This window comes from Meriones unguiculatus, chromosome 17 (genome assembly GCF_030254825.1).
Source record: "Meriones unguiculatus strain TT.TT164.6M chromosome 17, Bangor_MerUng_6.1, whole genome shotgun sequence".
Taxonomy (NCBI): Eukaryota; Metazoa; Chordata; class Mammalia; order Rodentia; family Muridae; genus Meriones; species Meriones unguiculatus.
Window position 1 is genome coordinate 60,757,737 of NC_083364.1, and position 22,778 is coordinate 60,780,514.

Genomic DNA, 22,778 nt, shown 5'->3' on the forward strand with positions numbered 1-22,778 from the left:
AAAGGCTTTTTATTTAGACAAAAATTGGGAAATGTTGAAGGTTGGTCTGGTGGTATGTGAATACAAATGCTAAATTCTGGGCCCCAAGATATGGTTACAGTTCAGATGAGTGCACTCTCACAAATATTGGCCTCTGCTGTGTAACCTTCACTCCCCAATTATCTCTGATTGGTTAGTAAAGAAGGCTGGACAGTCTGTAACTGGGCAGAAGAGAAGTAGGTGGAGCTTCAGTTTCCAGGCTTGGGGTCTCAGGTAGGGACCATGAAGCCAGGGAGGGAGGAAAGAGGAAGGAGAAAGGAAAAAATGGAAAGAAAGAATGTGGCCTGATGGAGCAGATTCAGCCAAGTCTGGGTGACGTATTGGCAAGTAACTTTGGAATTGTAGTTGGGAGGTAGCCAGACTAGCTTAGAAAATTAATTTAACTTGTACCTGCCTAGTTATTTGTACTTAAAACTTGTTTAAATAAATAAGTAGGCCTTTGTCTCAGCTGGGTCATAGAAAAGCCCTCTAAAATTTAATAAATATTCAACCACAGATGGGGGCAGGTTCGGAAGGTACCTGCAGTTGGAAGTCTGCTACAGAGATGGAGATGAGACTGGGTGAGGGGTGGATTTGGAGGAGTTGAAAGAAAGGTGAAGATCTGTTAGCCTACCTGCTTCCCTGGGTGGAATGACCTTCATGTTCCCAGGGAATCAGTTTATCTATTTTTTATTTTTTGGGTCCTCCACACTAATTTCTTAAATGTCTATATTGATTTATGTTCTTGTCAATACAAAAAGCCCCTTCCCCATACATTCTTGCCAGTTTACTGTTTCTTTTCCTTTAATGATAGCTATTCTCACAGGTGCTACATCTTAAGCCCTTTCTGTCTTCTTTTCCTTCTCTGATTGATGTCTGTTGGTGCAAAGCATCTTTAATACATCTACTGGACACTTGCATGCTTTCTTTTGAGCTGTATTTATTCAGGTTCATTGCCCACCTTGTCACAAGGCATTAATTTTCTCACTATCGAGTTGTTTTTGTTTCTTTTCACTCTGTTAACTAAAATTTTATTTTCATAAGTCTTTAATTTAATTCAGTTCTACTAATTTTTCACTTAATAATTGTGTTTATTTAAAACTGTTCAGTAAAGACAGGTCTGTATGCAATACTTGGGAGCTAGGTACATGAGGATCAGAAGTTCAAAGTCATTTTCAACAAGGCCATCTTCAACTAAATTTGTGGCCAGCTTGGGCTATATGAGACCCTGACTCAAAAGAACAAGCCAAATAACAACAACATTAGCAGCAGCAGCTACAGCAACAAACAACACCCAGAATTCTTCCAGGCTGGTTTGGGCATTGTCTGAGTTAGGGTTTCTATTGTTACCGTGAAATACCATGAAAAAAAAGCAACCTAGGGAGGAAAGGGTTTATTTGGCTTATACTTCCATATCACTGTTCATTATCAAAGGAAATTAGGACAAGAACTCAAGCTGGGCAGGAACCTGGAGATAGGAGCTGGTGCAGAGGCCAGGAAGAGCCTACTGGCTTGCTTCTTAAGGCTTGCTCAGCCTGCTTTCTTATAGAATTTAGGATTACCTGCTTAGGGATGGCACCACCCACAATGGCCTGGGCCCTCCCCCATCCATCACTAATTAAGAACATGTCCTACAGGCTTGCCTACAGCTGAACCATTTTTTTAACTTTTTGATTCTTTATGAGTTTCACGTAATACACCCCAATCCTACTCCTCTCGCCCTGCCTTTGTATCTGCTCAGCCTTCAACCATCCCCACCCCAAAGATAAACAACAACAACAAATAACAAACCAAAGCATAAAAACATCTATACTTTTGGTGTTATATAAAAATCGTTGCCTGAGGTAACAGCTTTGTGCCCCCAACCTCTCTTTCCAGGTTTTAGGTCTTAAATCTAACTAGCTAGCTCATTTGTACTTGTTTTTTTGTACGTGGTATGATATGATGATTGAATTTAAATTGAATTCATGTGGATATTCAGTGGTTTCTATACTATTTGCTGAACGACTACTGTATCCTTACTGTATGTTATTGGTACCTTTAGCCAAAATAAATTGCTCACTAGTCAATGGGTTTATTTATGGATAGTATTCTATGCTTTTGGTGTGTGTCTATTTTTATGCTAGCCCTATTCTACTTTTATCGCTCTAGCTTTATTATAGATTATAAAAATAAGTAGTACACATTGTTCACAGTAGGAGTTAGATAAATGCTAAATTGATGTGTTTCATTTCAAATGACCAAGGAAATCTTGAAACATATGAGTATAATTGTAATTTACTACATGTGTTTTCCTAGTGCCTAAGAGACAGAAGGTGTTATTTTTTCATTCACGAGTTTAGGGTTTTAGAAATGTTTTCCAATACATTTTCTCAATAGACTGAAGATGTTGGTTCTTTACTGTGAAGTCAGCCTCTGGTGGCTAGGTATCTTGCCTGCTGTACCGTCACAATTGCTTCTGGGAAATTAGCTGTGATCTCAGAGTATCAAGAGTATAGGTGGAAGGAAGAACTTTTGTGTTACCTGATATGTGTCGTCTTTGATGTAGAGTTAGTAACAAAATTAATGACAATTGTTCTGTTAAGAAGATTGATATGTTTAATCACTTCTGCATCCCACACGGCAAGATCTCAACAAATCTGTGTTGTGAGTAATTGGAAAGTGGTTATGTTGGTATGGTACATTAAGAGCATTAGATTCCACTCTACTCTACAATTTTCTATTTTTAATAAAAAAGAATTTTTAAAGACAATCTCTATGCAGATTTCATTACCCCAGTACTTTCTTTGTGTGTGCATATAATTTACACAAAGTACTACTTCTATTTTTAGACCCTTTCTTCATCTCACATGAAGGGGTACAGAAAGATTTGGCCTAATTACTTGACAACAAAGCTTCTCAAATTTTGTACTAGGTTTAATTCTCTAAAATTTCATTTTATTGTAACTATGCATGTATACATGGGCACAAAAAAAAAAAAAAAACCACGTTAAAGCCAGCCTCTCTCAAAAATGAACATTCTTAGGTTGTCTTTGTTCTGAAAACAACTCCAACATACACATTTAATATTCACTTCTATGGAGGGCATCCATTTCCTCACTGATTCCATGTTCAACAGAGTATCATTCACCACATGCTATCAGAGCAGTTCCTCAAGGTTCACCAGCCAGAATTTTGTTGCTTTTGCTTTTCAGTGCCTTAATATGGTGATATTTTACAGGTTCTAATGTACCTTAGCTTACCCAAGTGCTCATGCTCAAGCTGCTGAAATGAATTGATTATAAATGCTTACATGATGGTAGTTTATATTTTAGCAAAGGCCATGAGCCCAGCAGCAGACTATTTGGGTATTTGAATTTCAAAGTTTACTTTTTATTTTTTCCTGTTTTCTGTTAAGATCCATCCCAATTTACTCTTCTAACTATACTTCCATGTGGCACACTGCTGCTTAATTTGAAAGCTTTACCATTTTTACATACACCTTATAAGTGTTTCCCCTGTGTAATTTCATGTGAAGTTTCTGCTGAATCAAGTCTTTAAGGTATAGCAGATGCGTGCTTAAAATTTTTTGAGATTTTTTTTTTCATTAGAATTTTCTGCAAGACATTCTTTACTTCCTTATTTCTCAAGCTATAAATGAAAGGGTTTAGTAAGGGAACCACTATTGTAAACAAAATAGCAGCCGGTATATCCTTATCACCTTCTTCAAGCAAATTTGGTCTAATATACATGAAGAAAAGAGATCCGTAGAATAGTGAAACAGAAAGAAAGTGAGATGCACAGGTGGAGAAGGCTTTGACCCTTCCCTCTTTCGATTTCATCTGGAAAATTGTAAAAACAATGTAAATGTAAGAGATGAGGACACTACCTACTGTGAAGACTTGAATTGAGCCTGAAAAGACAAAGAGCACAAGCTCATTGACATAGGGGTCAATACAGGAGAGTCTGTACAAAGGAAGAATGTCACAATAAAAGTGGTTGATTTGATTAGACCCACAGAATGCTAGTCTAAACAGTAGCCCCACATGAATCATGGAATGCAAGTTTCCAGCTATGAAGGCTCCTGTGGTCATCTGAAGGCAGAGCTTCTTGGACATCATGGTGTGATACTGCAGTGGGTTGCATATGGCCACATAGCGGTCATAGGCCATTGCTGCCAGAAGAAAGCAGTCTGCAGTTTCAACAGTGCAGAGAAAATAAAATTGTGCCATGCATTCATACAGAGAGATTATTCTGTCTTCAGAAAAAAAGCTCCCCAACATTTTAGGGGTAATAGCACAGGCACAACAAGAATCTACGAGAGCCAGGTTGCCCAGAAAGATGTACATTGGGGTGTGAAGAGAATGTTCTTTGGAAATCAGAATCATCAGGCCCATGTTTCCTACCATGGTGATCAGATAGATGGCAAAGAATACCACAAACAGAAGGGCCTTCATTTCTGGATGGTCTGTAAATCCTGTGAGGATAAACTCATATTTCATGGTGTGATTTTCTTCAACCATTCCTGATTCTCTGAAAAAAAAAAAAAAGTTGGGAAATAAAGCACAAGTTTATTGTGTGCCGTAAACATCATTAAACTCTCTTTGGTCCAAAGGAGGAGATGCTTCTTGGGTAACGCCTTTGCAAGTCAGATGGACTTGAATTTGCATGGCTGATCCATAGTGTAATTGTTCTTTTCTTTGCAGGGCTAGAGCTTGAACCCAGTGCATTGTGCATGGAAGACAAGTGGATTCACTACCCAAGCTACATTTCTTATCTAAGTTAGTCCTTTCACATTTATTTATTAAACAACATTTCATCACATTTTCAAGAAAAAAAAACCTCACATTGGATTCATGTATGTTGTATTTTAGTTATTTCTGAACAGGATGAAACACTTCTCAGGTTGTATAAAATGCTGTATCATTTTATAACTGATATAATTGTTCTGAACAACTTCAGTGACTGTATTTGTAGTAGCTAAGGGTGTTGTTAGAAGACTATCATTGTCACAGTACTGATAGCAGCAGTACTATGCACAGTATCCAGAAGGTAGCAAGAATCCAGATGTGCACGTGCAAATGAATGGATACAATTCGTGCATATGCAAAATGCAATATTAGTCATTCTTATAAAGTAGTGGAAACATTGACATATTACAACATAGGCAAAATTTAATGCTAAATAATTTCTTAATTATTATCATTTATTACAATTTATTCACTTTGTATCCCATTGTGGCCTCCTCCCAATCCCACCCTTCCTCCCTCTTATCCTCCTATGCTCTTCCCATAGTCCACCAATAGGGGACCTCCTCTTCTATTTGACCCTAGCCTTTCAAGTCTAATCAGGACCAGTTGCCTTGTCTTCCTCTGTGGCCTGGCAAGACTGCACCCCCAGACCCCAAGGGAGGTGATCAGAGAGCCTGCCATTGAGTTCATGCCAGAGAAAGTCCCTGCTCCCCTTACTAAGGAACCCGCTTGGATACTGAGCTGCTATGGGCTACATCTATGCAGGGGTTTTAGGTGCTCTCCATGCATTGTCCTTGGTTGGACCCCCAGGGCTCAGGTTTACTGTTTGTTTGTTTGTTTGTTTTGGTTCTGTTGGTCTCCTTTTAGAGCTCCTGTCCCCTCCAGATCTTTCTATCTTCCCCTTCTTTCATAAGATTCCCTGTACTCTGCCTAACGTTTGGTTGGGGGTCTCAACACTGCTTTGATGCCTCGATTAGTAGAGTTTTTCAGAGGCCCTCTGTGGTATGCTCCTGTTCCCTGTCTTCTCCTGCTTCTGATGTCGAGTAAAATGTTTATATCCTTTGACTATTAGTGAACAATCTATCAAAAGAAATAAAAATGAAAGCAAATTATTACATGTCATGACTCTCACTGTGATTTTATTAGTAGTGAGAATTGCATTTCAACTAAGTGGTATGCACAATTAGGAAATGTTAACCACGCATATGATGGTATATTTCACAATCACTGCCAAGAATATTTATTTCAGTCATAAGATAGACAAAATAGGGGAAGAACAAAACAAAGTCTTATATATGGTATAATCATAATCTCCAAATAAATACATATAACTATGCCTGAAAGATAGCATGAAAAATCCAAATGTTAATATTAGTTTTCTTATGCAATGAGAATTATAATTTATCATCATCATCATCGTCATCATCATCATCATTATTAATTTCCCTTTTTCCAAGAGCTCTACAGTAATCATTACTCTAAAAATCTGGAAAAACCCCTCATTTGTTAACAAATAAATGTCATACTCTGATCACTGCAGTATTCTGTAACTTTACAAGTCTATAGTAGTCTTTGAGGAAACACTAATGTTTTATGTACATCAGAGTTTTAGTATGGATGAGCTCAGGGCAGAACAGATGCTCACTGTGATGATGGCATTGGCAGTTAGAAGTAATGATTTAGAGACACCCTGGTGTGCTCCCTAAGCACTGAGAAACACAATCACATAGGCTGGCCATGCAGACCACTTTCCTCTCTGGGAACAGTGTCTTTGAGGTCAACTTAAGTCTTTCTGTGCCTTAGTCCTACCATCGTATTTCTTGATTGCATGGTTCTGCTTATTAGCAATCCACAGCATTTTATAGCTTCCTGCTTACATTATACTGATTTAAGATTTACTCTGTGCTATGCATTTTCTTTAGGTGGGTACTTGGTCCTATGAGGCATTTCCATTGGAACAGAGACTTGGATAGTTCCTGACCAAAGCTCTACTCTAAACTCACATGCTTTGCACAGCAAAGTTCAGCACCAGAAGCAGAGGAAGGTTTTTTAGTTTTCAGTTTGTGATTTGCCAAAAATATTTCTGACCTTTAAATCTTAGACTTCTTGAAGATGAAACCTTTGGGAACGTTACTGAAAAGGAATGAATGAAATATTACACACACACACACACACACACACACACACACATATATATATATATATTTTAGGATTTTTTCATACTTAGGATTTGAATAAGTTTTCCACTAAATATATTTTTGTGCCAGCTTGAATTCATCAAATATGATTTTCTCCAACTTCCAAATTGATAATAATGGATAAAAATAAAATTTACACCAGGCCACGGTAGAGGACAATGCAGCCACTTTTGATGAGAACTGATAGACTAAGATCAGAAAGGAGAGGAGAACCGCCCCTATCAGTGGACTTGGGGAGTGGCATGCATGCAGAAAGGGGAGGGAGGGTGGGATCGGGAGGGGAGGAGGGAGGGGCTTATGGGGGGATACAAAATGAATAAAGTGAAAAAAAATGCCAAGATGTCACTAATAAACAGCCAATGGTGTGCAAAAAAATAATAAAAAATAAAAAAATAAAATTTACATTGGCACCTAAGAATCATAAGATAAGCTAGAAAGCTCTTTCAAATATCATTGAGAATTAAAAAATACCTGATGTAAAATTAGTTCTTTTGCATACAACTTGTTTATTACACATATGGAATACCCTGAACAAAAATTAAATGCCATTCAGGAAGATGGAAGCACAAAGTAAATAAACTAATTAATATAAAAAACAAAATTTAATAAATAAATAAATAAATAAATAAATAAATAAATAAATAGAATTTTACTAAATTAAGAACAATCTCAACGCATTGCAAATGTATTATTATATTAGTATTAAAAGACCCTTTCATTTTGGTAAATTTTGGCTTCTCTTGAATTCAGAAGTGACACAAATGAGTGGTGATTATTTGTCTACTATTTGGACAAAAGATGTGTGGGAAAGGGAACTTCAACATCTTAAATTTGAGAAATTCAAATCGCAAGAAAAGAAAACTCTAACTTAGATAATGACATGTTTCAAGGTGCTAATATTTCTAGAAAAGTACATTTAAAATTCGTCCTCACCTGGGTTTCTCTGATAACTGTATAGATGCCCGATTTGTAAAATTGTGTATTTGTCTGATGTGCCTTTAAAGAGGGTTCAGCAGTAAATCTCTCTTCACTTGGCTATTTATTAGACTATGTGTGTGTGTGTCATTGGTAGAGAATTATTCAAATGTTCAAAATAATTCTAAGTTGATTTACTTGGCATTGACATCAGAGCATGGCCTGAGAGACCCAATCTTCTGAACTCTGTATCCAAACTAAATTAGAGTAATTGCATATAATCCTTTGAGACTTAGCAAATAAGACACATACCTATTTCTAAGCCAATTTAAAAGACTCAAAAAGGAAATTAAGTTTATACTATTTACCATTTTGAATTAAAAATAGCAAGTGAGAAAAAATCCTGCAGCAAAAATTTCACAGTGAATGTTGTAACTCAGTTAGGATTGTTACCGCTGAGGGGAGAAAGTCGGGAATGAGCAGAGGTTGGATTCTTCTTATTTCTTTTAAGTGGCAAAATTCAAGTTCTGAGTCTTCTCTGAAGTTATAACATCCACAATATTTTTACTTATCAACTAAAATAATCAATAATTTAAATACAAATCAGGAGCAGCATCTTAAAAGCCTTTTCCTTCCTATTGGGATGAGCCACAAATATTCTATTTTCTGGCTATGAAAAAAGTGTGTTCTTTATTGTTATTTGAAGCCTGCAATACAGGCTAACAGGCTAACAGGCTAACAGGATATGTAAATGTCACTTCCTCATGTGCCATTATTTATTTTTTTGAGTTTTATTTTATTTTTTTAAATTTAGATTTATTTTTTACATCTCATTTCTAGCCCCTTCCCTCATCTCCTCTGGGTAGAGCCCATGTTGGAGACAGGCACTTCTCTTACTAGGGAACCCACATGGAGACTGAGCTGCCTAGGCTACATCTAAGTAGGGAGTCTAGATCCTCTTCATGCATTTGGTGCATCAGTCTTTGCAGGCCCCCATGGGTCCAGATTTGTTGGCTCTGTTGGTCTTCTTATGGAGCTCCTGTCTGCTCTAAGTATTTCTATTTCTCCACTCTTTCTTAGGACTCCCTACAGTCTGCCCAAAGTTTGGCTGTGGGTCCCCACAGCTACTTGGATCCCCTGCTGGGTAGAGTCATTCAGAGGACATTTATGGTAGGCTCCCATCCTATTCCCTTTTTTCTATTTCTTTTTTAAATTAATTTATTTTTTAATTAATTACAGTTTATTCACTTTGTATCCCAGCTGTAGCCCCCTCCTCCTCCCCTCTGAGTCCTCCCTCTCTCCCTCATCTCCCATGCCCCTCCCCAAGTCCATTGATAGGGGAGGTCCTCTTCCCCTTCCCTCTGGTCCTAGCCTATCAGGTCTCATCAGGACTGGCTGCACTGTCTTCCTCTGTGGCCTAGTAAGGCTGAGCCCCCTCAGGGGGAGGTGATCAAAGAACCAGCCACTGAGTTTATGTCAAAGACAGTCCCTGTTCCTATTACTAGGGAACCTACTTGGTGACTGAGTTGCCATGGGCTACATCAGTGCAGGGGTTCTAGGTTATCTCCATGCATGGTCCTTGGTTGGAGTATCAGTCTCAGAAAAGACCCCTTGCACCAGATTTTTTGGTTCTCTTGCTCTCCTTGTGGAGCACCTGTCCCTTCTACATCTTTCTGTCTCCCCCTTCTTTCATAAGATTCCCTGCACTCTGCCCAAAGTTTGGCTATGAACCTCAGCATCTGCTTTGATACCTGCTGGGTAGAGTCTTTCAGAAGCCCTCTGTGGTAGGCTCCTGTCCTGTTCCCTGTTTTCTCCATCTTATGACAGTCCCATTTGCCTTTCTGAATGAGGATTGATCATCTTACCCAGGGTCCTCCTTCTTGCTTAGCTTCTTTAGGTGTACAGATTTTAGTATGTTTATCCTATGTTATATGTCTAATATCCACTTATAAATGAGTATATACCATGCATGTCTTTCTGCTTCTGGGATACCTCACACAGGATGATCTTTTCTAGTTCCCACCATTTGCCTGCAAATTTCATGATTTCCTTGTTTTTAATTGCTGAGTAGTATTTCATTGTGCAAATGTACCACAATTTCTGTATCCATTTCTCAGTTGAGGAACATCTGGATTGTTTCCAGATTCTGACAAAATCAGAAATGAAAAGGGGGACATAATGACAGACAGTGAGGAAATATAAACAATAATTGGATCTTACTACAAAAGTCTGTATGTCACAAAATTTGAAAATCTAAATGAAATGGACAATTTTCTTGATCGATTCCACTTACCAAAGTTAAATCAAGATCAGGTAAATAGATTAAATAGTCCGATATCTTCCAAGGAAATAGAAGCAGTCACCAAAAGTCTCCCTTAAAAAAAAAAAAAAAAAAAAAAAAAAAGCCCAGGGCCAGATGGTTTCAGGGCAGAATTCTACCAGACCTTCAAAGAAGAGATAACTCCAATTCTCTTCAAACTGTTCCACAAAATAGAAACAGAAGGAACATTACAAAACTCATTATATGAAGCCGCAGTCACCTTGATACCTAAACCACACAAAGACCCAGCAAAAAATAAAAAGAACTTCAGACCTATCTCTATTATGAACATTGATGCAAAAATACTCAATAAAATGCTGGCAAACCGAATTTAAAAACACATAAAATATATCATCCACCATGACCAAGTAGGCTTCATCCCAGTCATGCAAGGGTGGTTCAAAATATGGAAATCCATCAATGTAATCCGCCATATAAATAAACTGAAGGAGAAAAGTCACATGATCATCTCCTTAGATGCCAAAAAAGCATTTGAAAAAGTCCAACACACATTCATGTTTAAAGACTTGGAGAGATCAGAGATACAAGGCACATAACTAAAGATAGTAAAGGCAATATACAACAAGCCTATAGCGAACATCAAACTCAATGGAGAGAAACTTAAATCATTCCCACTGAAATCAGGGACAAGGCAAGGCTGCTCACTCTCTCCATATCTCTTCAACATAGTACTTGAAATCCTAGCTAGAGCAATAAGACAACTAAAGGAGATCAAGGGGATACAAATTGGTAAGGAATAAAAGTATCACTATTTGCAGATGATATGATAATATACATGAGTGACCCCAAAAATTCAACCAGAGAACTCCTTCAGCTAACACCTTCAACAAAGTGGCAAGATACAAAATCAACTAAAAAAAAAAAAATCAGAAGCCCTCCTGTATACCAAAGACAAAAGGGCTGAAAAAGAAATCAGGGAAATTATACCCTTCATAATAGCTACTAATAACATAAAATAACTTGGTGTGACTCTAACCAAGCAATACCTGCTTGAAAAAAAAACCTTCAAGTCTCTGAAGAAAGAAATTGAAGAGGATATCAGAAGATGGAAAGCTCTCCCATGCACATGGATTTGTAGAATTAACATAGTGAAAATGGCCATCCTACCAAAAGCAATCTACAGATTCAATGCAATTCCCATAAAAATACCAACAACAATTCTTTGCAGACCCTGAAAGAACAATTCTCAATTTCATATGGAAAAAGAAAAAACTCAGAATAGCTAAAACAAACCAGCACAATAAAAGATCTTCTGGAGTATCTCCGTCCCTGTCCTCAAGCTGTACTATAGAGCAACAGTAATAAAAACTGCATGGTATTGGCATTGAAACAGAATGGTGGATCGATGGAATCGAATAGAAGATCTGGAAATAAACCCACACACCTACAGATACTTGGTTTTTGACAAAGATGCCCAAAACCTTACAAAGTAAAAAAGACAGCATCTTCCACAAATGGTGCTTGTGTAACTCAACTGCTTTCCATTACCTGCCTTTAAAAGTAAGGCAAGCTTCTGTGGGGAAGGTGGCAAAAAGAATGGGGCTTTGCATAATAAAGATTCAGCTGCCAGAAATGGGGCAGGAAGTCTGGGTGGTACTTACAGGCTGACAGAGGTTAAGGAGATACAAGGGAGATGGAATGGAGCAGGGAGGTGTAGGCAATGAGAACCACGTAGAGAGACAGTGCTGGAAAAGTCGGGTTAAGTTCATAGCTAGCTGAGACACTGCCCCAGCAAAAGGCCAACAGCCTTAAACTAAATGTCTCAGTGTCTTAATTAATATAACTTAAAGCTGGATCCTGGAAAGCCTTGCTATACCTCAGTCCTTGCTCCTTCTCTCCCAACATTTAGTGTTGTCCTCTAATGCCAATGTATACCTTTTTTGTTGTTGTTGTTTGCTTAATTGGTGGGGTAGTGAGCTGATCATCACTATTATAAGTACCTGAAATAATTGTTAAGCCCGAAATTGCTGCATGGAGACCACCACTCACATATGCAATTGGCAAGTGTTTTATTTCTCAAAAACCTGCATTTAGGTTGAGAGACCAAAGAATTAAAAATCAGTTTTTTGGGGTATTGGTTTAAGGCTTAAGGCACAAGCCTGAACAAAGGCCAGCCAGGTGGAGACATGTCCAGACACCTGTAAGGAACCTGTAGGGTTCTTTTCCTGCCCGCTAGAGATACAGTTGGTAGGAAAATGGCCCAGATAGCCAGGATAGAACCGTTTATGGTCTTGGAGCCTAAAGTAAACCAATCATTTCAAAAGTAAATTTCCTTTTCCTAATCTTATAACAGCAAGGCATATAACCTGTTGCTTGTGGTTTTTCCATTTAAAAACCCCATTCCCCAAGACCACCCTGCTGCATTCCTCTCCTGCTTCCACAGGAAGTTTTACAACCCAGGCTCGAGCTCTATCCAATAATCTCTCATGTGTTTTGCATCGGAGTCAATTCCTGGTGGTCTTTTGGAAGTCTCATGAATTGGGCATAACAAGGAGTCAAATTGTTTTATAAAATTGCAACCCTAGACAAAGGCTCAAAGGCCTTTTTATAGGAAACCAAGAGAATTCTAGCAAGAATTAGGCAATCTAAAACCTCATTGGTGGGTGCTGGGGAAGTTACAAGGGTGGATTCTTAATTGGCTTGCATCCAGGCTGCATTTCTGTGCCATGAACGTTTAACTACAGGATGAGGTAAGGCTGCCCAGCACAGATACCCCCCCATCCTGAGACAAGATATTTTCCCATTTCTTGTGGTTATTTCCAGGCTGCTCTTGTGGTAAGGGATTTTATGGTCTTATTTCTGGAATTGGTTACCTATGGCCTAATTTGTGGGACTGATGACTTTTCTTTTAAAGTCAGGCCTGATCCTAAAATGGAGATAAACATTGGAGTTTATGTCATCCTCTCAATAATCACCTTTTCAAGTATAGAAGTTTATTTTGGCTCATGGTTGGGAGATTTCATTTCATGAGTGGTTGATATTTTTAATTCAGGACTGTGGTGTTATAGCATGTGGTGGCAGATGTGTATAGTAGAACAAATTACTCATTTTGTGGCCAGGGTACAAAGAAGAGACATGTCCTTGAGCAAGTTTTTAAGCCACTACCATGCTGCTTTACTGCTATAGCTTCACAATATAACTTGAAATCTGGTATGGTAAAGTTTCCATACTAAGTTTACATTTGCTTAGGAGTGTTTGGTTGTCTGGGGTCTTTTGTGTTTCCGTATGAAGCTTATGATAGTTTAAAAAATATTTTTTTATATTTCTGTGAAAAATTCCATGGTAATTTTGATTTGTATTATAAATATGTGAATTACCTCTGGTAGAATGGCTGTCTTCATAATTTTTTTTTTACACTTTATTCATTTTGTATCCCCCCATTAGCCCCTCCCTCCTCCCCTCCCGTTCCCACCCTCCCTCCCCTTTCTGCATGCATGTTCCTCCCCACGTCCACTGATAGGGGAGGTCCTCCTTTCCTTCCTTCTGATCTTAGCCTATCAGATCACATCAGTAATGGCTGCATTGTCTTCTTCTGTGGCCTGGTAAGGCTGTTCCCCCCTCAAGGGGAGGTGATCAAAGAGCAGGCCAATCAGATTATGTCAGAGGCAGTCCCTCTTCCCATCACTATGTAAGCCACTTAGACACTAAACTGCCATGGGCTACATCTGTGCAGGGGTTGTAGGTTATCTCCATGAATAGTCCTTGGTTGGAGTATGAGTCTCTAGGAAGTTTCCTGTGTTCAAATTTTCTTGTTCTGTTGCTCTCCTTGTGGAGTTCCTGTCCTCTCCAACTCTTGTATTTCCCAGTTCTTACATAAAATTCCATTCACTCTGCCTGCGAGTTGGCCATCAGGCTCAGCATCTGTTTTGATAGTCTGCAGGGCAGAGGCTTTCAGATGCCTTCTGTGGCAGGTTCCTAGGTTGTTTCCTGTTTTCTTCTTCTTCTAATGTCCATCCTCTTTGCCTTTCAGGATGGGGATTGAGCGTTTTAGTTAGGGTCCTCTCTTTTGCTTAGTTTGTTTAGATGTACCGATTTTAGTGGGTTTATCCTATGTTGTATGTTTATATGAGTGAGTATATACCGTGTGTGTCTTTTTGCTTCTGGGACAACTCACTCAGGAGATCCTTTCCAGGTCCCACCATTTACCTGCAAATTTCATAATTTCCTTACTTTTCATTGCTGAGTAATACTCCATTGTGTAGATGTACCACAATTTCTGCATCCATTCTTCAGTTGAGGGGCATCTGGGTTGTTTCCAGCTTCTGGCTATTACAAATAAAGCAGCTACAAGCATGGTTGAGCAAATGTCCTTTTCGTGTACTTAAGCCTCTTTTGGATATATGCCCAGGAGTGGTATGGCTGGATCTTGAGGAAGCGCTATTCCTAGTTGTCTGAGAAAGTGCCAGATTGATTTCCAGAGTGGTTGTACAAGTTTACATTCCCACCAGCAGTGGAGGAGGGTTCCCCTTTCTCCACAACCTCTCCAGCATGTGTTGTCACTTGAGTTTTTCATCTTGGCCATTCTGATGGGTGTAAGGTGAAATCTCAGGGTTGTTTTGATTTGCATTTCCCTAATGGCTAATGAGGTTGAACATTTCTTTAAATGCTTCTCTGCCATTCGATATTCCTCTACAGAGAGTTCTCTGTTTAGCTCTGTTTCCCATTTTTTAAGTGGATTACTTGGTTTGCTGCTTTTCAGTTTCTTTAGTTCTTTATATATACTGGATATGAGTCCTCTGTCAGATAAAGGGTTAGTGAAGATTCTTTCCCAATCTGTAGGCAGTTGCTTTGTTTTGATGACAGTATCCTTTGCTTTACAGAAGCTTTTCAGTTTCATGAGGTCCCATTTATTGATTGTTGCTCTCAGAGCCTGTGCTGTTGGTGTTCTGTTCAGGAAGTTCTCTCCTGTACCAATGAGTTCTAGGGTATTCCCCACTTTTTTTTTCTAGCCGATTTAATGTGTCTGGTTTTATGTTGAGGTCTTTGATCCACTTGGACATCAGTTTTGTGCAGGGTGATAAGCATGAATCTATTTTCATTTTTCTACATGTAGACATCCAGTTGGACCAGCACCATTTGTTGAAGATGCTACCTTTTTTCCATTGTATGGTTTTGGCATCTTTGTCAAAGATCAGGTGTCCATAAGTGTGTGGGTTTATTTCTGGGTCTTCTGTTCGGTTCCATTGATCCACCATTCTGTTTCTATGCCAGTACCATGCAGTTTTTATAACTGTTGCTCTATAGTACAACTTGAGATCAGGGATGGAGATACCTCCAGAAGATCTTTTATTGTAGAGGATTGTTTTAGTAATTCTGGGTTTCTTGTTATTCCATACAGAGCTGAGAATTTTTCTTTCCAGGTCTGTAAAGAATTGTGTTGGCAATTTGATGGGAATTGCATTAAATCTGTAGATTGCTTTTGGTAAGATGGCCATTTTTACTATGTTAATCCTGCCAAGCCATGAGCATGGGAGATCTTTCCACCTTCTGATATCTTCTTCTAATTCTTTCTTCAGAGACTTGAAATGTTTTTCATACAAGTCTTTGACTTGCTTGGTTAGGGTTACACCAAGGTACTTTATGTCATTTGTGGCTATTGTGAAGGGTGTTGTTTCCCTACTTTCTTTCTCATCCCTTTTGCCTTTTGTATACAGGAGTGCTACTGATTTTTTTGAGTTAATTTTGTATCCAGCCACTTTGCTGAAGGTGTTTATCAGCTGTAGGAGTTCGCTGGTAGAGTTTTTGGGGTTACTCATGTATACTATCATATCATCTGCAAATAGTGATAATTTGACTTCTTCTTTTCCAATCTGTATCTCCTTGATCTCCTTCAACTGTCTTATTGCTCTAGCAAGGACTTCCAGAACTATGTTGAAGAGATATGGATAGAGTGGGCAGCCTTGTCTTGTCCCTGATTTCAGTGGGATTGCTTTAAGTTTCTCTCCGTTCAGTTTGATGTTGGCTATAGGCTTGCTGTATATCGCCTTTACTATGTTTAGATATGTGCCTTGTATCCCTGATCTCTCCAATACTTTAAACATGAATGGATGTTGGATTTTGTCAAATGCTTTTTCAGCATCTAGGGAGATTATCATGTGTTTTTTTTCTTTCAGTTTGTTAATATGGTGGATCACATTGATGGATTTCCGTATATTGAACCACCCCTGCATACCTGGGATGAAGTCTACTTGGTCATAATGGATAATATCTTTTATGTGTTCTTGGATTCGGTTTGCAAGTATTTTGTTAAGTATTTTTGCATCAATGTTCATAAGGGAGATTGGCCTGAAATTCTCTTTCTTTGTTGAGTCTTTGTGAGGTTTAGGTACCAAGGTGACTGTGGCTTCATAGAATGAGTTTGGTAATGTTCCTTCTGTTTCTATTTTGTGGAATATTTTGAAGAGAATTGGTGTTAGCTCTTCTTTGAAGGTCTGGTAGAATTCTGCGCTGAAGCCATCTGGTCCTGGGCTTTTTTTGGTTGGGAGACTTTTGATGACCATTTCTATTTCTTTGGGGAAGATAGGACTATTTAGTTAATTTACCTGGTCCTGATTCAGCTTTGGTAAGTCAAATCGATCAAGAAAATTGTCCATTTCATTTAGATTTTCAAATTTTGTGGCATATAGACTTTTGAGGTAAGTCCTAACGATTGTTTGGATTTCCTCAGTGTCTGTAGTTATGTCCCCCTTTTCATTTCTGATTTTGTTGATTTGTGTGGTGTCTCTTTGCCTTTTAGTTAGCTTGGCTAAGGGTTTGTCAATCTTGTTGATTTTCTCAAAGAACCAGCCCTTGGTTTCATTGATTCTTTGAATTGTTTTATTTGTTTCCAATTGATTGATTTCAGCCCTGTGTTTGATTATTTCCAGCTGTCTACTCCTTCTTGGTATGTCTGCTTCTTCTTTTTCTAGGGTTTTTAAGTGAGCCATTAAGTTGCTTGAATGAGCTGTCTCGAATTTCTTCTTTAAGGCACTTAGTGCTATGAACTTTCCTCTTAGCACTGCTTTCATTGTGTCCCACAAGTTAGGGTATGTTGTGTCTTCATTTTCATTGATTTCTAGAAAGACTTTAATTTCTTTCTTTATTTCTTCCCTGACCCAGCTGTCATTTAGTAACAAGTTGTTCAGTTTCCATGTGTGTGTAGGCTTTTTGCTATTTCTCTTATTGTTGAGGTCCAGCTTTATTCCATGGTGATCAGACAAGATACAAGGGATTATTTCAATCTTCTTGTATCTGTTGAGGCTTGCTTTGTGACCCACTATATGGTCTATTTTGGAGAACGTTCCATGTGGTGCTGAGAAGAAGGTAAATTCTTTTGTGTTTGGGTGTAAGGTTCTGTAAACGTCTGTTAGGTCCATTTGATTCATGACCTCTGTCAGAGACATTGTTTCTTTGTGTAGTTTCTGTTTTGTTGACCTGTCCTTTGTTGAGAGTGGGGTGTTGAAGTCTCCCACTATTAATGTGTGGGGATCCATATGTGGTTTAAATTTTATCAATGTTTCTTTCACAAATGTGGGTGCCCTTGTATTTGGGGCATAGATGTTCAGGATTGTGATATCTTCCTGGTGGAATTTTACTTTGATGAGTATGAAGTGTCCTTACCCATCTCTTTTTATTAATTTTGGTTGAAAGTCTATTTTATCAAATATTAGAATGGCTACTCCTGCTTTCTTCTTGGGTCCGTTTGCTTGGAAAGTCGTCTTCCAACCCTTTACCCTCAGGTAATGTCTATCTTTGTGTCTTAGGTGTGTTTCTTGTATGCAACAGATTGATGGGTTTTGTTTACGTATCCATTCTGTTAATCTGTGTCTTTTTATTGGAGAGTTGAGTCCATTGATGTTGAGAGAGATTAATGACCAGTGGATGTTAGATCCCTTGATTTTGATGTTGGCTGTGGTCATCAGGTTGTGTGCTTGGTTGCTTTTTGTTTTACTGTAGTAAGGTTAATTATTTCCTTTGTTTTCTTGAAAGAAGCTAATTTTGGGGGTTGTATTTTCCCTTCCAGTGTTTTCTGTAATGCTGGATTTGTGTGTAGGTATTGTTGAAATTTGTTTTTGTCATTGAATATCTTGTTTTCTCCATCTATGAGGACTGAGAGTTTTGCGGGGTATAGTAGCCTGGGCTGACATCTGTGTTCTCTTAGGGTCTGCATGATATCCGTCCAGGCCCTTCTGGCTTTCATAGTCTCTGTTGAAATGTCAGCTGTGATTCTAATGGGTTTGCCATTATATGTTACTTGGCCTTTTTCCCTTGCAGCTTTTAGTATTTTTTCTTTGTTCTGTATACTTACTGTTTTGATTATTATGTGGCGGGAGGATTTTCTTTTCTGGTCAAATTTGTTGGGTGTTCTGTAGGCCTCATGTATTCTAATTGGCCTCTCCTTTAACTTGGGGAAATTTTCTTCAATGATTTTGTTGAACATATTTTCTGGGCCTTGGAGAAGGGAGTCTTCTTTTTCCTCTATACCTATTATTCTTAGGTTTTGTTTTTTCATATTGTCTTGGATTTCTTGGATGGTCTGTGTCAGGAATTTTTTGGATTTAACATTTTTTTTTGACAGATACATTGATTTCTTCCATTGTATCTTCTACACCTGAGATTCTTTCTTCCATCTCTTTTAGTCTGTTGGTTATGCTTACCTCTGTAGTTCCTGTTTTCTTCCCTAGATTCTTCCTCTCCAGTATTTCCTCCATTTGTGTTTTCTTTAATTTTTCCAATTCTATCTTCAGTTCTTGAGTTGTTTTGTTTACTTCCTTCACCTGTCTGATTGTACTTTCCTGTTTTTGTTTTAGCTCCTTCAACTCTGTTTCTTTTATTTCATTCAGTGCTTTAAGCATTTTCTTTCTAAAGGCCACAAACTGTTTGGCTGCAACTTCCTCTATTTCTTTACGGATGGCAATATTCTGTTTGAGTTTATCTTCCTCTATGTCATTATGTATCTTATTTGCTTCATCTGTTATCATCTTCATGAGCATAGTTGTTAGGTCATCTTCTTGGATTTCAGTTATGCTGGGGTGTCCAGGGCTACTGGCCCCTGGGTAACTGGGTTCTGGAGATGCCATATTGCTCTGTCTTTTGTTGCTTGAGCTTTTACCTTGGCCTCTACCCAGTGGGCTATCTTAGGTGTTTGGGGTTATTTTCCATCTTCATAATATTAATTCTACCAATCCACGAACATCTATTGCCTTCTTCAATATCTTCATAAATTTAAGGTTTTAGTTATAGAAGTCTTTCTTTTTCTTGGTTGGGTCTATTCCTAGAGGTTCTGTCTATCTATCTATCTACCTATGTATGTATGTATGTATGTATGTATGTATGTATGTATGTATCTATCTATCTATCTATCTATCTGCTATTGAGAATGATAGTTTCCCCATTATCTTTTTCTTTGCATGTTTGTTATTGGGATATAGAAAAGCTACTGGTTTCTGTAAGCTGGTTTTGTCCCCTGCCTCTTTGATTAATATATTGGTCACTTCTAGACAATTTCTTGTGGAACTTTTGAGTCTCAAATGTATAATAATATATTATCTGCAAATAGGGATAATATGATTCCTTTTCCTATTTGTGTACCTTAAATTTCCCTGTCTTGATTTACTGCTATAGCTAGTGCTTCAAGCACCACAATGGAAAGGAGTCCCATCTCATTTAATGGAGCTGCTTTGGTTTTTCCTATTTACAATGATGCTATATGTGGCTTCATATAACTCTAATCCTGAGTGAGAACTTCTCAGAATGTACTGAGGTAAAGCCCCCTCTCTGGCAGCTTTAGAAGCAGACAATTGTTTGCTTCCTAGTCTTCTCTCACCTATAAAAATTGTGAGTCTATCTTCTACTCACAGTTATCTGTCTATCTATCTATCTATCTATCTATCTATCTATCTATCTATCTATCATCTATCTTCATCATCATCTATCAATCTACTATGTATATCTACATATATGTATTGAAATCTGTGAGTATATATCTTCTTAAGAATGTAATATAAACTGCTTACTCTGATGATTGTTATTTGTATGTATTTCTTTCAGAGCTGACCATTTGGTACTGGATAACTAACTGGTGTCATCTTCTGTGAGGAAGGCTATCTCTCCATTTCTCAGGATTTCTGAGTTTCCTGTGGTTCTTTGTATAGGGTTGAAGTATTTAAAGACAATCTCTGTTTCCCCAGGTTTTAAGCTTCTAGAGAAAAGGCAATATTGATTCAAACCCTTGTGAGAATCAGTGTGAGAATCGAAAGCTACTGAGTTATTTCAGTGTATAAGATTTTTTTTTGTTCAAGGAAAACATAAAAGAATGCCTAATTTAGTCAATAAGAATTTAAAGCAAACCTTAGCACAATCAATTATACATTTTGGACAATTCCTTTTGCTTTTTGGTGAATAGCTATTTTTGTTTAAATATTTAGAATTTTCACCAATTTGTTTTACTTCATCAGGTTTGAATGACATCTCACTATTTTAAAAATTATGAACACATCAATGATTTTCATTTGAGTTAGTGAAGGTGTTATTCCTAACAACCAACAAACAATGATAATACCATGGAGGAGAAAAAAGACATTTCATAGATACATAGGAGCTGCATTGCTGTATATAATGGACAAATAATCAAATAAAAAAACATGTAGCAGTCATTGTAAAAGCATTGTTTTAAAGCATGTGTACTATAGTTTAGAAAATGTGAAAGTAAAGATGTCCAATACTAAATATGAAAATATTCTTGTTAGAAGTAAATATTTTTAATGAGTACATCTCAAAATACAATCTTTTAAAAGAACAAATGTCAAAGTGAAAACTGAATCATAATAATTATCTTCAATTGATGGCATTGCTTTTGATAAGATTATGAATTAACACATGTTTGAAATTTTAAGATCTGAAATCAAGAAACTTGCTAATGATATTAAATGAATGTTGTCATTAGAGAGCCTAACTTTATTCCTAAAATTTATTAGATCTCTTAAAAACTGTGACTAGATGCATCCCAATACTTCAATAGTTCTGTAATTTATTCCTGAGAATTTCAAGCATATTTTAATAGAATTTCTTTATTATGAACAAATTTTATGGAGATGTACTTATGCTTTAATAATTTGAACATTTTTCATTTTACTACTTTATCATTATGTGTGGCTTTATAAAAGGACATTTTTAACTTTAAATTAGTTGTCCAAAGAATATAGTTCTTGTTTTAGAATGTTGCAGAATCATCTTTTCTTCATGTGTCTTTTCATCACATTTATTTCTTCCTTATTTCTTAGACAGTAAATAAAAGGGCTTAATAGAGGAATTACAAGGGTATAAAAGGTAGCTACAGGCATATCTTTATCTCCTTGACTGGCTGAATGTAGTTGAGCATATATGAAAAGAAGAGGTCCATAGAATATTAATACAGACCAAAAGTGGAATGCACAACTTGATAAGGCTTTGCCTCTTCCATCATCAGAGTTCACTGTGAATATAGTGAAAAGGATATAGAAACAAGTCATCAGAATTATAGTAATTGTAAAGGTTTGAAATGAACCAGAAAAGATGAGTATTGTCAGTTCATCGATATAAGTGTCAATGCATGAGAGTCTATATAATGAAAGGACATTATAAAAAAACTTGCTTGATTAGATAGAACCTATGGAAAGTTAACAGGAACAAGAATCCTATACATATGAAGGCAGAATCCTAGCATAGAGAGGGAAGGTGCACATGAATTCTCATTCCTAAGTGACGAACAGTGGCAATTGATAGCTGCTGGGAAGACTGGGGAAGTCATTTTTATTTTCTTTCTGAAGCCCTCTTATATACAAAAGACAAACAGGCTGAGAAAGAAATTAGGGAAACAACACCCTTCACAATAGCCACAAATAATATAAAGTATGGTGGTATGACTCAAACCAAGCAAGTGAATGACCTGCTTGAAAAATCTTCAAGTCTGTAATGAAAGAAATTGAAGAACATATCATAAGATGGAAAGATCTCCCATGCTCATGGATTGGTAGAATCCATAGTGAAAATGGCTAGCCTACCAAAAGCAATCTACAGAGTCGATGCAATTCTTATCAAAACACCAACACAATTCTTTACAGACCTTAAAAGAACAATTCTCAATTTCATATAGAAAAACATCAACAACAAAACCCCAGAATAACTAAAACAATCCTGTACAATAAAAGATCTTCTGGAGTATCTCCATCCCTGATCTCAAGCTGTACTATAGAGCAACAGTAATAAAAACTGCATGGTATTGGCATAGAAACAGACTGGCAAATCAATGAAATGGAATCAAAGATCCAGAAATAAACCCACACACCAATGGATTCTTGTTTTTGACAAAGAAGCTAAAACCATACAATAGTAAAAAAGATAGCATCTTTAACAAATGGTGTTGGTCTAACTTAATGCTACAGGTAGAGAAATTCAAATAGATCAATATTTATCACCCTGCCCAAAATTAAAGTCCAAGTGGATCAAAGACCCCAACGTAAAACCAAACACACTTTTGGAAGAAAAAGTGGGGAAGAGCCTTGACCTCATTGGCACAGGAGACAACTTCCTTTACAGAATACCAACAACACAGGCTCT

At 37.5% G+C, this 22,778-nt stretch overlaps 1 protein-coding gene across 1 annotated transcript; it reads right to left on the reverse strand.

The window, feature by feature from the left end:
- Positions 1 to 3,478: 3,478 nt before the first annotated feature.
- LOC110540851 (olfactory receptor 5K1) lies at positions 3,479 to 4,622 on the reverse strand. The gene has a single exon (XM_021627640.2). The coding sequence runs from the start codon at positions 4,518 to 4,520 to the stop codon at positions 3,555 to 3,557; it is 966 nt and encodes a 321-aa protein (XP_021483315.1). The 5' UTR covers positions 4,521 to 4,622; the 3' UTR covers positions 3,479 to 3,554.
- Positions 4,623 to 22,778: the final 18,156 nt, after the last annotated feature.

Excerpts from the sequence above, each read along its gene's own strand:
- LOC110540851 (XM_021627640.2), bottom strand. The coding sequence starts at position 4,520 with ATGGTTGAAGAAAATCACACCATGAAATATGAGTTTATCCTCACAGGA.